The sequence below is a fragment of the Ammospiza nelsoni genome, chromosome 10 (genome assembly GCF_027579445.1).
Source record: "Ammospiza nelsoni isolate bAmmNel1 chromosome 10, bAmmNel1.pri, whole genome shotgun sequence".
NCBI classification, from domain to species: domain Eukaryota; kingdom Metazoa; phylum Chordata; class Aves; order Passeriformes; family Passerellidae; genus Ammospiza; species Ammospiza nelsoni.
The window spans coordinates 23529458-23546437 of NC_080642.1; the positions used below are offsets into that span (position 1 = coordinate 23529458).

A 16980-nucleotide genomic window follows, 5' to 3' on the forward strand; every position below is an offset into this window, starting at 1 on the left:
GAAAGGGATATACTCCTAGCCTCACCAGACAGCCCAGGAAATCCTTTTTAATTTTTTTTTCCAGCAAAGTGAGGGCAACATAGGCTGGCAAACACAGGGTTATCCCCCTTTTGCTTTCTCAAGAAACTCCACACTCTGAATTTCATCAAGGCTTCAGCATCTCACTACCTTACACTGTATTGCATTCTTCTGGGGTAAGATGAGTCTGGTTTTCACCCTTTTTCCCAACCAAATTCCCTGAATCCAGCCTTAATGACCATCCAGAGCCAGGGCCTCTGCTGGCCCTGAAGGCTCCAAACACTCGATTTAGCAAGGGTGAAACTGGTGCTCAATCTGGTCATGCTAAATTCAGTGAGCTGGGAAAAACCCTGCTCTTATTGTGGGAATTTATTGGGAGGGAACAGGGCAAAGGTTTAAAAAGCTAGAAATCCATTAAAAAAGAGATTAAAAAATGCAGCATTTGCTGGATCAAATGGTGTAAGAGGCTTAAATTGAAAAGAGCAAGTCAGAGCCCTTGCACTGTTTTTTCTCAAATGTTTTCAGATGGATCTTCAGAAAGCAGGGAAAATTGAATCAGCCAGAGTACTAAGAGGCATTTGGGATAAACATTAGGAGGCTATACAAGTTTAGAGACCAGTTCCCAAGAGGGAGCCAAAACAAATTATTGCTTTCTTTGCTGCCATGCAGCAGGAGCAAACATGCTTACAGCTTTATCCAGAACACCAGCACTCAGGCTCAGACCTTGGGAAAAATGTTAAAGAAAGTCATTAAGGCAGTTCCATGTAGTGACTCTTCCCCCTTCTCACAGACACAAACACTGAACTGCAGCTTCACCAATACCAGGAGAGTGCCTGTACTGCCCCTGTATGTCCCAGCCTGGTGCCTCAAAGCCCAGCAAACAGCAGCCCAAGGCAAACACCCACCATGGAAACAGGGATCAAAGCCCTCCCTCCAGGGATTGGGACTCTTTTAAGAAGCCTTTCACCTCCAATCTCTGTAAGATTCTTGCTCAGCTCAGACCAGCACTTTCCCAGCAGGCACCAGATTCCAATTTAAGCCACCTCCCATCTCTCCTAGAAGGCAACTGCTCCCAATGGAGTCTCAGTCCACCAAGGAAGCAAGCACAGGCACAGGGCAGGCAGAGAAGCACCCCTGCCCCCCTGCAGCCCCACAGCTGCCCTTTCCCTCTGTCCCTGCCTCCTGAGGGGTCTGCATGGGGGTCTCAGCCAGCCCAAACATGCTGAGAAGCTTTGGGAGCAGCAGCTGAGCATGGCCACCCATCACCCTGGGGATCCTGATGGACCAGCAGCTCCAAGTTCCTGCATGTGGGATGGAGATCAGACCTGTACCTCGCCAGCTCTGCCACCTCAGGGCACGTGGCCAGGCTGAGCATGGGCAGGGAGCTGCAGGGCACCGTGCTGGCCTTGGGCTGCTTTCGAGGAAGAGCTGCAGATGTGGTTTGGGGGATAATGAGGTGTTGGAACTCAGCACATCCCTCTGGGTGTCCAGAGTTGCCAGGACCCTGCCAGGGGGCTCAGAGACCCTGGCACACAGCCCAGAACACCTGTGGGTTTGATTGTGACCCGTGGAGCAAATTACCAGCTTTGTATGAGGACCTGAAAGCCACAGAAGTTTAAGTAGTGTAATAATAAAATTATCACTGGGTGAAGGGGTAGATTTTGGGGTTTTTAGAATAGGGGTTCTGGGAACAAGATGGAGGGACTTGTCCAGACTTTCTTCTTCTCTACCTCCATTTTCTGCAGTGATGTTGGCACTTTTGGATTGGTTTAGAGTAGAAGCTCACTGTCTAACACAGGTGATAGGTATTGGAAAGTAATTGCAAACATGTTATAGGTAGTTTGTAGTATAAAGAGATAACACCACCCCGGGGGCAGGCAGAGTGCCTCTGTCTGTCCTGCTGAGCGGACCTCGGCTGGACAGGAGAAAATTTTTATAGATAAGATACAATAAACAACTCTGAGAGCGAGAACTGAAGAGCTGTGAGTCATTCTCCGAACGTGCGGGCTGGAGCAGAGACTGTTCACGTGTCTCAGGGCTGCAATAAACTGCAACCTCCCGAGAATGAGGTCCTGGGGGATGAGCTCAGGGGAGTTCCTAAGGAATCCAGCCTTTTTCCATTATGGAGTTGGGGTTTTACTATCCCTCTATGCTTCATAAACCCATGGTAGGGGAAAACCTGGCCAACACAGGCACACCTCCAAGGCCTGGGCTGGCTCCTGAGGATCACCCTGCATTGAACACACAATTATCTTGTAACAAAAGAGCAAACACGACACTGGCATGCTGAGAGGGCACTGAATCACCTGCTCTCCAACAAATTTAAATGGTTTAGTTTGTGGTTTTTAATCAATCCTGACAGCAGATGCCTTGTACAAAGTTATGTCTCACTATTTACTGCCTCTCTGGCAGGTTTAAAAGGATGCTTTTCCCTTTAGAAGCTAATGTACTCTAAGAGGCAGAAAGCAAGAACATTCCCCAATGAAAGATTGAAGTCACTGCACTAACAATTAGGGAGAAATAACATGAAAAGCTGAAGACAGCTGGAGACAGCTGGAGAGACTGACCAGTCTCAAGCAGCAGGGAAACCATCTGTGAAAACATCCACAGCCCTTTCAAACACAATTATAGGCTGGTCCTAATTGTACTTCAACCCCATGTAATCACTTGTGCCAGTAATTAATTGGAATACAAATAGCAGATGCACTAAACCATGAAGAGCTACAAGAAAAAGATAAATTGCTTGCAAGACTTGCATTGCTGAAGTATAAACTCACTAGAGGGTTTTTATCATGGAAGCAGGAAGAGGGATTAGGATCAAGTCTGACATTTGGCTAATCAGCCACTGCCATCAGATTTAGAGTCTCTGAAATACTGTGCAGGAAACCAGAGTGTGCCCAGGCTGCCACATGTTTCTCTGACTGTGTTTGTGCTGGGTGTAGGTACCTGATGAAAAGACTCAGTCTCCATGGGACTGCAAATCAGCAAACCCACCCTTAGTTCATGCTGGGATGATCAGCCCAGCTCTTTGAGAACACTGGGAAACTTCCTTCCATGGAGGTGCACTTCATTACCCTCCAGACAATCCAGGGGAAAGGAAAGGTTTATTCCCAATGAAATGGAGGCATTCTATGTCAGTATCTATAGTAGGAGTCCTAGTAAAATATCTGTATTTTATTTGAATATCTGTATATAGGCCTTGCCCTGATAAGCCCTGGTTGTTTTTGATGGGCTACAGCTGTAGCTAATGAAGATAACTGTGATAAAAGGGGGTGGGCTTGGCCAGTCAGGGAGAGTCTGGAAGGAGCCCTGACTAAGAAGCAGCAACAAACAGAAGTCTGTGCTGTGAAGAACTGCCTCCAAGAAGTATCACTGAGAAGGTATGGGACATTAGAAATATGATTGCAACCATATGGGATGCTAGAAATATAATAACAACAATATGATAACAACAAGTATCTATTTCTTCCTGCAGATATTCCCACCCTCGAGGTAATCTGTGGAATCCCTCCCATAAAAGCAGGACAGATTTATGGAGAGGCATCAGGGAGGGTGGCAGAGAGATGACACTTGAGGACAATTTTTAATTCCCTTCTGGAGTCAGGCAGGGAAGGACAGGGGGTATGAACCAACCCACCCAGCTCCCTCTGAAAACCTGGGCATCTGTGAAAGTGGAGCTCTGCCTATAGAGTCAGGGCAGCACAGCCTCTCTGCTCCTTGACAGGGACTTCCAGAGAAGCCATTCTAGTTCTGCACTGTGTTTTGGCAAGTGTTGAAGGCCAAGGTGGATCTGCCATCCTGGATGAGGCACAGCACAGGGAAGGTGATTCCCACAGCACAGCACCTGCACCCCAGCCATGCAGAGGCAGCTCCAGAGCAGCAGGAAACCAGGAGGGCACAGCTCAGGGAGCTGCACTGGGAGCTGAGAATGCCCTGCATAGGAAGCTCTGCTCTGTGACAGAACAGAGCCACTTGTGACGGTGGTCATAGGGGTTTTCAGGATGAGGGAAGAGACGTAGATCTGACTCCATATTTCAGAAGGCTTGATTTATCATTTTATGATATATATATTACATTATAACTATAGTAAAAAGAATAGAAGGAAAAGTTTCATCTCAGAAGGCTAGCTAAGCTAAGAATAGAAAGGAATGAATGATAACAAGAGCAGCTGGCTTGGACAGAGAGAGTGAGCCAGATCTGCTGTGACTGGTCACTAAATCCAAACATCCACACGAGACCAATCTCAGATGCACCTGTTGCATTCCACAGCAGCAGATAATCATTGTTTATATTCTGTTCTTGAGGCCTCTCAGCTTCTCAGAAGGAAAAATCCTAAGAAAGGATTTTTTCATAAAAAGATATCTGCAACAGCCACTGTCCTGTGGCAGGAGTCCCCTCTGAAGTGTCCTCACCAAAGCATCCCCAACTGGGACTCCCTTGGTGGGGCAGCTCCTGTCAGCACCAGGGATGCTTTGGGTCCCTTGCCCTGTCACCCACCTCATACACAGCATTCTCAGCTGTGCATCTGTTTATTCACAATATTCCAGAGTCCTTTCTTCCAGGAGACTTTAGGTTTAAATGAGTTCATACAAGGATTACCTAAACCTTTTTTCATAAAAAGTCATATTTGTGAATTTTAAAAGGTTTAAAAGACACTGTTCCTGTCTCCCTCTTCTCTGAACTCCTTATAGAAGCTTGAATAAAAGGTTTGTAACATGAGTCAGGATTCTTACCCTGCTGCTTGGCAAAGGCCAACTGAAACAAATATAAAAGGCAAACTCAAAAAATAAATAAACTTGAAAGCAAAACCATAGAAGCAAATATTTGTGCTCAAAGCCATCGCTGCTGCCAAGGACTGACTTGCATTTTGTTTTTCCAAAATATCCCTGATGTGACACTGGCATTCCAGTCCTTCACCAACAGAGACTTCAGGGAACAGGGCTGCATTGTCTGTCATGTGCCCAGCACGTTCTCATGTGCTCAACAACTGCACATTGAGAGCAGGACGGTGCCTGCCAGCTTCTCAACACCCCAGCGAAGCAGGAAGAACTCCACTTATTCATCTAAATGAATTCCTTCTTTATCAAGAAAAATACCTTCCACTTCAATTACTGAAACAAAATATTAAAAGGAAAACTTTTTATTCCCTGGAAGTTAACTCAGCAAAAAGCCACCAAGGAAATCCACTATTGCCACACTAGGTCTGAGCTTGCCTGTTCCTGCTCATATGAAGGGCAGTGGAACCCTGGATACTGAACTGGAAACCAGCTCAGAAGCAGCACTGCAGCAGAAATATTATGCACAGATGACAGCCAGCTTCCTTTAGCATGGCAACTTTCCCTCACAATGAGTGGATTCTTTTCAGCTCAAAATAGATTGTACATTTTATTTCCAAAGAATGTACTGGGACAGTTTGCAGTTCCCTGAAGACAGAGCTGGGGTCTGTTGAGAGTATGGAAGGGAACAGGCTGACATTTAAGTGTTTTGAAGGGATTGCTTTTCATGTGGCTACACCCTTCTAAGGCATTTCAGCACTTAGGGCCTCATCTTGCCAAGCCTCAGATTTATGGATTGCCAGCTGTCCCAACTGCAATCACTGGGACAATTCACAAAACTGTTCAGACTAGAGCCTTTACTTGGACATTGAAACACTCAGCAGTACCCAGCTGCTTGTAAATGAATACACACCAGCCTGAATGTGTGCATATTGCTGTTCAAATAGCCTTTTCCCCAAGAAACACTGCCTATGAGAGGTGTCAATCTCCACAACAGGGACAGGAATCAAAGCTCAAGAAATTAATTGGCCAAGGCAGTCAAATGCTGTTTACATCAATTTTTATTATAGATTATTAGAAATAAACACAAGATTTTGACATCTTATGATTATTTCCCGACAAAAGACTGATTGCCCCAGACTAATTGGACCAAAATCCTTGACAAATGTGAACACAGCAGCAATGTGAAGCTGAAGGGCAATTTGTTCTTCATCTACCACTGTTCCAGCAGGGACCCAAACAAACCACAGCTCCTGCTGGCAGTTTAACACACTGACAGCCCTCTTTGGAGAGATGATGTGATGCACACCCTCAGTCTCACTGTGCAGGAGGGATCTGCACCCTGCAGACAGCTCCAGGATGCATTTTTGGTAATATCCCGGGTCTGTTCCTTTCATTTCATCCCAGCCCAGGAGACCCACACAGGTACCAGACTGAAGGACTGGGAATGTCCAGAACCCCCAGGAGCTACAGCCAGAGCAGCACCACCTGCACACCCAGGCAGTTCACGGGATTCCACAGTTTTCCACAGCTTGAGGACTTTGATGAACTCAAATACTTTTAAACACTGCACAGATGAAGTTCCTTCCCCACAGACACACACACACACCACAACTCCCAGCTGCCAGCAGTACTATTAATGCTGCTTTTCTGTGTGAAGCCCTGAGTTTTGGGAAATCTTCACAGAAAGGGGTGTTAGCTCAACCTACCTTGAGCAGATAGTTACATCCTAGCAGGATGAAAACTGCTGGATCCAGTTCCACAGAAAGAATTCCATGTTTTGATCAGGTGAGATGTTACAAAACCAGAATCACTCACCATTGGCACCTTCAAACCAATGTTCACTGAGGTTTCAGACATCTTTCAAGGAGAGAACACCATCCCTACTGAAGAGCAGCTGTTCAAGGTGGGTTTCTATCACAGAATATACTCCTGCTGCTGTGATCAAATTAAAGCTCAAGTTTCTTACAACTTAAGGAAGCAAATGAAAAACAAAGAAGTATCTACAAAATATTGACAAGGATGTATTCCAAAACCAACCACATTGAGGAATCAGCAAAAGCAGATAAAAGAGCAGAGGAGGAGAGTTGCTTCTTGAGTTTTATTTCATCTTTTGCACCTGCCCAAAATGCTCCATTTCCTGGTAGCAACTCATTTCTCAAAACATAGTTTGGAGAAAGCACAGCACTGTCATCACATTTCTCTTCACACAGAAAAGCAAGCACAATTCTTCCAAATAATATTTCTGGGTTTCACATTCTCTGAACCTCAGAGAAAGGAAAAACAATTCTTCTCATTTGCTGTGCCTGTGTTTGTGCCAAAGCAGAATGCAATGTGGAGATTGTTTACCCACAGTGATGGGGTTTTGTTCCCTTGGCCTGTCAGGGCCAGGTGTGTGTGTGTGTGTGGACTGTCAGCTCATGGTCATGAGATTCCGTGTGTCCAGGGTTGAGTGCCTGGCAGGCTCAGTTTTAGTTGTATAGAATGATATAGTATAACAAACTAATTAATTAGGCTTCTGATATCAATGGAGTCAGATGCATCATTCCTCCTCCGTCAGGGCCCTCAGAGCATTGCTGTACTCCTGCAGGCACAGTGCCTCAGACAAAGCAGAATTTCCCAAGATCCATCAAGGTGTTTAAAAAAGAAGAAAAAAAAACCCAGTAAAAAATCCCATGTCTGCTTCCCTGTCTACCTATGATGAACAATGTGCAGATTGTTTACCCACAGTGATGGGGTTTTGTTCCCTTGGCCTGTCAGGGCCAGGTGTGTGTGTGTGTGTCAGGACTGTTGGTGACAGTCACAGATTCTGGGCAGTTCTGTGCAGGGTTGAGTGCTTGGCAGATTCAGTTTAGATGTAATGTAATATAATGTAATAAAGTCTAGAATAATATAGCATAATAAAGTGATTAATTAGCCCTCTGATATCAGTGGAGTCAGATGCATCATTCTCTCCCCTTGTGGGGGCTGCCTGCAAATTCCATACAGCAGAGAGCCCCAGACAGCCCAAGCCCATTTGCCACCACTGAAATTGTTTTACCCCAGTCTCAATGAGGAAAACTGGAAAGCCCAGGCTGTCAGCAAGCACTAGAAGGGAAAGGCCAGTGCCTGAGCAAGGCTGTTCCTCCAGGGACACAGCACAGGTCAGGCACCAAGCAGAGAGGATGTCAGAGTGCTGATTTACAGCACACTGCATGATGAAACACAGGCTCTGCAGAAATCCACAGCAGCACAACCAAAAGACACCTAAATCCCACTGGGTTTATTGTGCTTCCTTTTTTAAACTCACTGGCTGCAAGAGTTACTGTTGGATTTAAGATTTCCTTTTTGAAGGCAAACTAAAGAAATAAAAATGTGACAGAGGGATGAAAGGGTTTCACTGCAGGCAACATTTAAGTAGTGTGAAGTGTTTAAAGAAAGATCAGTCACAGTATTTAGTCTGTGATCAATTTATAGAATACAGATTGCATTCGAGATTGGACAGTATTACACTTTTGACTCTGAAAAAAACACTAAAAACTCACCTGTTCCTTTCATTCTGGGATTCAGTTTGGTCACTGAAGGGTAAGAATGAAACATTTTTATGTTCTGAAAAGCTTGTGTCAAAATCTGAACAGTATTTCAACAGCCTGGTTCATACACAGTGTACCTCTAAGCACAAATAAGTGCATTAGCTTCTGCAGGAAAAGAAAATTTTACTGTTTCTTTGTCCATCAAGTACAATTTCAAGAATGAAATTATATTTTTAAATCCAAGCATTCTCCTAATCTGGGGTCAGAACATTACTTTGCTTAACATGTCAAGGTGAAGTTACTTTTTCTTTTTTTCTGTGTTCCTTAAATTTAAAGTGAAGTACTGATGGCAGCTCTCTGTCTTGAAACAAAAGACAACCCATGCCCTTCTCAGTATGAACTGGACTATTCAGAACAAGCAATCATCTGATCCCAAAACAATCCTTTACTGTGGGATGAACAAAACTTTCCTGGGCAGCATGTGCCCTACTGCATACCTTTCATGTAATATCCAAAAGCAGCAATGAATTATTTAATTCCAAAATAATCACTCTAAGGGAGCTCAGAAGACAACAATTTCTACTTTTATAAGTCAGACAGATGTGTGTTTCTTCAGTATTTTATTCAATAAGCACATCAGCAAATGAAATTTCCAGGAAAATCTACACACAGCTCCCTAGAAATAACAGTGCACACTTCCCTCCTCAGTTATCTTTACCCATCTGGTTTTCATATTCCCCCAAGCAGCTTATCCAGGCTTTCTTCCCCTCTGTGAGTTTCCCATTTTGGTTTATTTAATAAATAATGGACTGCAAGGGTGATCTTAGAGAAAACTCCACATCTCAGCTCTGCTGCACACCCAAGTTCACTGGATGTCATCGTCATCAAAGAGATCTTCAAAATCTAGTCAGGAAAACAAGACAAAAATGAACCTCAGAACTTTCAGTGTTACAAATGCACATGCAAGTACAGTACTTTGTTCCTTGGATTCAGGACAGAAATAAAGGTGAATTCAGAGAATGAGAGTTACTGCACCATCGGTTATTAGAAATGTAGCATCAGGGCGATGATTTTGCAGACTAATGAACTGGGAGTTGTGTTAAAAAGCCCCTCCTCAGAAACATTTAATTGCTCAAAAACACTTAATTATTTTGTGTTAAAAAGCCCTTCCTCAAAACCATTTAATTGCTTTAAAGGTGCCAATAACATTTTTGTCTCAGAAAAAAAATGTCCCAGTAGTGAAATGGCTCCATTCACATTTGGAATTACTCCTAACTACTCGGCCTTGCATCCTCTTTGTGTGCTGAACATAAACTAATCACCTGAGTGAACACAGTCTTTATTCTTACAGAAGCCAATTTACAAGAACCTACAATGAACTGAGGATGAATCCTCATTTAGAAGAACCCTAAATACCAGTGGAAGGAACACAGTTCCACAGTGTGATGGCAGAAATAGATGGAAACAGCTACTCCTGAATATGCTGGATCCAACAGATAGCTGAGAGCAGAACTGCCTTCCACTCCTGTACCCTAAGCCTTGAGCAAAATGAAAAATGTACTTTATTTCGGAATCAACACCAGATTCTAATACTAACACTGCCACTGCAATATTAAATAACATATAAAGCATTTAATAACATATAAAACTCACTGTTGCAATGTCTGAATGCACTTCTTCAGAAGCATAAAAACCCCTTTAGCCACCAGGTGCAGCACAGTGCTGTGTATTCCACCCCTGCGTGGAATACATGTAGCTGCTCTCCCTCAAAGCAGGTGTAAATACTTACACAGAGGCTGAGAGAGCTGGGATTGTTCAGCCTGGAAAAGAGAAGCTTCGGGGTGGCCTTTTAGCACCTGAGGAGCCTCCAAGGAATGACAGACTATTGACACGGGCTGGAGTAGGGAATGGCTTTAAACTGACAGCATGGAGGTTCAGGGATTTGATAAAAAAATCTTCCCTGTGAGGGGCGGTGAGGCACGAATTGTCCAGAGAACCCCACATTTTTACTCGGATTTACACTGTTTAACATAAGTTACTTGTTACACGAACGGACCAAGGTATTTTTCCTTGTAGCCTAACACACTAAACTCCCCGGAGAGGAACACCCCGCTCCCAGAGATGCGGTCAGGCCCAGCTGTGGCGAGCACAGGCAGCGGAGGCAGGGCAGAGAAGCCGGGCGAGGCTCGCCGAGGCAGCCCGGGATCAGGGCGCTCCTTACCGTTGAAGAAGTCGGCGTGCACCGCTTTCTCGTTGGCGGCCAGGTCCATCAGCAGCCCCGTGCTTCCCCCTGCCTGCGAAAGCGGCCGCTGAGCGCCCCCGGCCCGCGGCACCACGGCCGCGGCACCGGAGCGCCCGCCTCACCTCATCCAGATCCACGTACGGGCCGGCGCCCTCAGGGAACATCTCGTCCACCGCCGGCTTCATGGCGGCCCCTCCGCGCCGTCACTTCCGCCGCAGCACGGCGCCGTGCAGCGATGGCCGCCCCCGAGCGGGGCCGCGCCGTCTCCATGGCGACCAGCTATGGAGGCCGCCATCTTGCTCCCTCCCACCCTGTCGCCATGGCGACCAGCAGCGATGGCCGCCATTTTGCTCACCCCACCCTGTCGCTATGGCGACCAGCAATGGAGGCCGCCATCTTGCTCACCCCACCCTGTCGCCATGGCAACCAGCAATGGAAGTCACTATATTGCTTCCCCTATGTCTCCGTCGCCACAGCGACCAGCAATGGAGGCCGCCATCTTGCTCCCTCATGCCCTGTGGCCATGGCAACCAGCAATGGAGGCCGCCATCTTGCTCCCCCACACCCTGTCGCCATGGCGGCCAGCAAGGGAGGCCACCATCTTGCTCCCCCATGCCTCCATCCCCACGGTGACCAGCAATGGAGGCCACCATATTGCTCCCCCCACGCCCTGTGGCCATGGCGACCAGCAATGGAGGCCGCCGTATTTCTCCCTCACACCCCCTGTCGCCATGGGGACCAGCAATGGAGGCCGCCATCTTGCTCCCCCCCCCACGCCCTGTGGCCATGGCGACCAGCAATAGAGGCCACCATCTTGCTCCCCCATGCCTCCGTCACCATGGCGACCAGTGATTGAGGCCTCCATCTTGCTCCCTCATGCCCTGTGGCCATGGTGACCAGCAATGGAGGCCGCCATCTTGCTCTCCCATGCCTTATTGTTGTGGCGATGGCAGGCCCTGCGCCCCTTCAGGCCTCAGTGAGGCATCAGCTTGCAAATGAGGTGGGTGTAACTGATACTGGCAGCCCCTCCAGCCCCCAAACTGGGTGCACTGGTTGAATAACTCCTGTACTCATGTACTCCTCTGCACAGAGAGCAGTCTCCTGAGATGAAGCTGAGAGCATCACCTGTTAAAAAAAGCCTCCCAAAGCCATGCAGCAGAATGAACAAATTTATTGTGTCACACAGAAGCAGAAATTGTAAAAAAGGGATTAATTTAAAGCCTGAAATGCTGCACATGGCTGCAGTGTCACTTAGTGGCTGAGGCACAGTGCAGATGTGTTTGCTGGCAGTCAGTCAGATGTTCATGCAAACACCTTTACAAGAAATGGTAAAAAAGAGACTCACTGAAGCCATAAAATGCTGCACATGACTGTCGTGTCACAAAGCAGGTGAGGGCAGCCCAGGTGTGTTCAGTGGCAGGCAGGTGCTCACCCAAACACCTGGGCAGCAGCTCTGGCAAAGCTGAGCGAGGCTCTCAGTGCTCGTGGTCACGCACGTGGTATCCAAGGTGGCTCCCAAAAGGGAACTGGGCAAAGAAGGCTCTGGCCATGTCATTGATCCTGTTGTAGGCTCCCAAGGTCCGGAAATATTCCACATAGGACCAGAAATCGTTGGATGAGAAGGGCCAGTAGGGCAAGGCTGCAGCATCCTGGTAGGGATCTAAAAAACCCAACCAAAATAAAATATTGCATATTACTATAATACGAAGCGCTTTTGTTGAGAGGTTGGGCTTGGAGCCACCATGGTTTGGGGTTGTGAGTTCCCTTTGGGGGCTGGTGTGCTCCTCTGGCAGGAGAGAGGCAAGGAGAGCCATTGACCCCTCTCTGTGACCCACTGTGCAGAAAATGGAGCCAGTACTCCCTGCTCCAGATGCACCTGGAGTGACAGACTGGGACAAGATGGGGAGCAGGAAAGAAGGGACACATCCACACTTACACCAGTTCAAGAATTCATTAGGCTGGTTTCATTTCTAGAACGCTGCTGGTTATTTCAAAGCAAGGAGCGATTGCAATCAAAAGCCATTTTTCCTTATTCCACATAATTTGCTTTGCCCCACAGAAAAATATAAGGAATAAGGCACCACCCTCTATGTTGTGCCCCTGCAGCTGGGCACACTGCCCACAGAACTCCCAGGGATTGGGGCCATACTGCCCTGACACTGCCTGGAACTGCAGAGCTGTGCCTCTCCTCAGGGCACTGTAGGAAATGAGCCAGAGGGATGGAGAGGAAAGGCCACTTGGGGGACAGCTGCTGCATTTGGGCCTGCTCTAGCAGTACCAGAATGTGATACAGGCATTGAAACAAGATTAACAATTCAGCAGCAAAACAAAATCAGTTCTGAAAACACAAGAACCGACCACCCCAGGCCCAAATATCGGCAAACAGAGAAGCATATATAAAATGTAAACAGCAGCTGAGAGCACAGTCACAAATGTCTTTCAGTGCAGTGAAGCTAAACACAGTATTTTATTTTGATTTGAAGCCCATTTAGATGAATGAAAGTCTTTGCACTCAGCTTGGGGCCAGGGTCTTCAGTAGGAATTAAGAGCTTTCAACAATCCTGTTGTCAGACTTTAATTTTACTGAGTAAAGTTTGCAGCGTGCAGGCACAGATGGCACATAACAAACCAAATGAACCAGCCAAATGCTGTCTGCAGAGAAGAACCCACTGTTTATACCAGCTGGCCTCAGATTCACTTTGCAGGCTGCTGCTTGGCCCAGTGTGAAAGAAAACAATAATTGCTGGTAATGAGAGCAACAGGACACTGCCTGAACAGGGTTCTAATTCTAGATTGATGCAGCCTCTCCTGAACGTTGCAAAGCTTGCCACAAAAATATTTGCTGTACACAAACACAGATGATATATTAAAATATTTTAGAGATTATATATTAAAAAGATTTATTCCTAAAGAAATAGAATGGAGCATAGGGATAAAAAAGGTTTGAATTATAAGTAATCATATTAGACTGTATTATGTATTTGTTCTGTTCATATCTGTTATGATGCTTTCTGTATATTTGTGAACTGGAGATGCTGCTGGCAGTGCTTGGTTATTGCAGATACTTCTCTGCAACTCTGTTTTCAGACAGAATTCTGTCTGAAAAGCCAAAAAAAGGTTAAATGATAGAATCATCAGTAAACCAGTGCAAACATCATTAGGGTGTTGAGGGTTTTTTTAATCAAAGGCAAACACTAATCCAATGGACTAATCACACAAAGTGACATGAACCACAGGGTAGCTGTGCTAAGGGATTTATTCCAACATTTCTCTAATTGGATTTGTGGCAATTTGTAAATTTTAAGCTTTTTGTCATGAAAGCTGGTATCTCTTGCCAAAAAGCAGATACACATACAGCATTATGGTTCAGGACAGACAAAATTCTCAGATGTCCTATACATATCTAAGTCTGGTGCATTCCAGTTAGGATTTTGTACAACATAATTAGTGACTTGACTGTAATCCCTTTTCATTTTAAGACTGGATATTAGCTCTGTTATTATACATTAATATGTTACCACCTTTTAATAAATTTTACAGGATTTTTAAAAATTCACTATTCTTTTTTTTCACCAGAACTAATTGAAAGCTTTTCCTCAGTCCACCGAGGTTAATAAGCATTCCTGCCAAAGTCATTGCTGGGCATCAAGTCTGGGAGTTACAAATTACTCTCCTAAATATTAGTGACACAAAGAAAATAAAAAAACATTAGGAATTACCATCTCCATCCTGGATGGATCGGGCATCTGTAAGTAAAGAGCAAACACATCAGTACCAGCTCCTGCACAGAAAGACTTTCTGTTAACCAAACATTTTCCATGTATAACTAGAAGATCACAAGTCTTTTAATGCCCACATTGGCCCCTCTGTGTAGCCAGAAGATTTTTGTTTCTTGAACAACAGAGCAAGGAATTCCCTGTTTGCAATGAGTGCTACAAACCACCTCAGTCTGGCTGTCAGAACTCACAGCCTGAACAGTTGGGATTAAAATGTCAGCAACACTAAATAGAAGATACTGTGTTTGTAATAAAATATTTCTGGGGGCTTGAAAAAAATAAACAAGAATAAATTCGGTAGTAATCTTACCTGTTAGCATGTTCATCAGCATACAGAAGATAAAGAAGCCAGTAAATGTCATCTTGTCTGCAAGAAACTGCTTGTGTTTCTGAAAAGTAATTTGTACAATTGAGGATTATTACAAGAGGTTAATAATTACGCAAACTCAATTATTTCTTGTTTTAATAGAAGAATACATTCCAAAATAGATTCTAGTTACTAATTTAGGCATGAAAAAACCCAATCATATTTTTTATAGCTTCTGAAGTGCAACACAGAGCATTAAAAAACCATCAGTCCTGAAATGCGTATTGATATTTTGGTTTAGATGGCATAAATCCAAAAGGTGCCTCTGAATCGACATGAAATCAACTGTCTTTGGAAATGTTTGATTTTGTGGTTAATTTAATTTCACTTTGGAAATTACCTTTCTGTTTCTTTTCTTTTCTTTTCTTTTCTTCTTCTTCTTTTTGCAGCTCTGAGTCAACCACAAAACTCCAAAAGAGTTTTTATTGCAGTAAAATAGCACTGCTTTGTAAGGAAGGGTGGAGGGAAACGTCACTGAGTTACTACACCAATCTGATTTTGTTTTCTTCAGGTATTTTAACTGCTTACATTTGCATTTTATTTCAGCACTGCCCATGGAAGAGACAGTGGTCAGTTTCTGAGAGGAAATCAGAATTAACTTGGGCAATAACATTTGGTTTTGGAAGATAGAGGGAAAAAATATAGAAGCAAATTCAGTGAGTATTATAGTTTCTGCCCTCCTGATTTCTTTCTGTCCCTTCAGCCAAATAGATTTTTTTAAATGTTAGCTGAGCAAATTGCTAAAAGGATATTGAGTTCCCTCTCCAACTCAGTCATAAATCCCAGAAATACTTGACAGTGCTTTATATTCTTATTTAGGATCCTTAAAATCTAGACCTTAAAATGTACCAGGCAGTGAGTGGCCACTGAAATCAATTGGGTTACAGAGAGTAAAGAAGGAGGTCCCTGAGGAGCATGGCCATGCTGATGGTGCTGGTGCCTTCAGAGGGTCAATAGTGTGCACTGAAATTCATTTTCACATCATACCCATTTCCTGGAAGGATTCCTCTCCCACACCCAGCAGGTGCTTTGGGCTCCAGCCTGTGCAGGTTGCTGTATGGATCCAGCACTTTGAGAAGCCTGAAAGGGAGGGAAGATTTGGAGAATATTCAGTTGTCACGTACACCTGATTCATTTTCATCTAGCACACAAGCCCTGATGGCAGCAGGTGTGGTCAGGGACTAAGGTGCAGCAGAAAGTGTTCTGTGACTCACAGGCAGATTGGGCATCTCCATGCTTCTCAACAATGTGGCAGTTCAGGTCATCTGGCCAAACCTCCAGCTTGTGGGATTCACATTCTCTGAACCTGAGAGAAGCAGTGAAAGAAGCAGAAAAAAGAATGATCAAAACAGTTCTTAGCTCATTTGCTGTGCCTGTGTTTGTGCCAAAGTAGAATGCAATATAGAAATTTTGAAATATCATAGATATATATATGTGTGTGTATATATATATACACGATATGTATATACACTATATATATATATACACACTATATATATATTTTGTTTACCCAAAGTGATGGTGTTTTGTTTCCTTGGCCTGTCAGGGCCAGGTGTGTGCAGACTGTGCGTCAGCAGACAGTCACAAGATTCTGAGCAGTTAAGTGCTTAGCAGATTCAATTAAGATGTAATATAATATAAAATAATATAGTATAATAAAGTAATTAATTAGCCTTCTGATAAGACAGAGTCCTCCTCCTCATTCCTCCCGGACATTGAACAAAATATCACTGATACCATCAATTTCCAGATATTGCTTCTCTTGAGAGGTGCTCCTGAGAAGCCAGTGCAGAGCTCACTGTGCACCTTCATGCTGTGGGATCTGACTGTACACATGCTGATCTGAGCTGCACTCTCTTGCTGGGCATTTTCAGTGTCTTTATGGTCTACAAAAGCATTTCTCTGTGTCACTTGTAGGTACCTGCATTTCCCAACTCCGTGCATGGCTCCTGACATCGGTGCCTTGGCTGTACCACATCACCCATCTGCCACAGGAGCACAGGGGAAAGCTGTGCTCTCACAAAGCCCTGGAGCACAGAGAGCCAGGTGAGTGGCCTTGCAGGAGGACCCAGCTTGGCTGGAGTTTGTTCCTATCTACACACAGAGTTAGATAGTTTTGCCAAGAATTAATTCAAGATGTTCTGAGTAAGGGGGAAAATGGGTGCTTTGTGCACAGTAGGCTGTGCCAAGTCTTGTGGAGGGTGAAAAGAAAAATATTATGAAAGCAGAAGCAATTCAATCTTTGAAAGGCTTTAATCCTCCTGCTTAGTATGTATTTCCTAGGCCTGTA

At 44.9% G+C, this 16980-nt stretch overlaps 2 protein-coding genes across 2 annotated transcripts; both read right to left on the minus strand.

Annotated features, from left to right (window-relative positions):
- Positions 1–8908: 8908 nt before the first annotated feature.
- On the minus strand, positions 8909–10769 carry COPS9 (COP9 signalosome subunit 9). Its single transcript, XM_059479677.1, has 3 exons — positions 10670–10769; positions 10527–10599; positions 8909–9208 (listed from the first exon to the last, which is right to left on the minus strand). Exons 1-3 carry the CDS (start codon positions 10730–10732, stop codon positions 9171–9173), a joined length of 174 nt encoding a protein of 57 aa, XP_059335660.1. The 5' UTR covers positions 10733–10769; the 3' UTR covers positions 8909–9170.
- Positions 10770–12022: 1253 nt separating this feature from the next.
- OTOS (otospiralin) lies at positions 12023–14685 on the minus strand. Its single transcript, XM_059479685.1, has 3 exons — positions 14634–14685; positions 14267–14293; positions 12023–12207 (listed from the first exon to the last, which is right to left on the minus strand). Exons 1-3 carry the CDS (start codon positions 14683–14685, stop codon positions 12023–12025), a joined length of 264 nt encoding a protein of 87 aa, XP_059335668.1.
- Positions 14686–16980: the final 2295 nt, after the last annotated feature.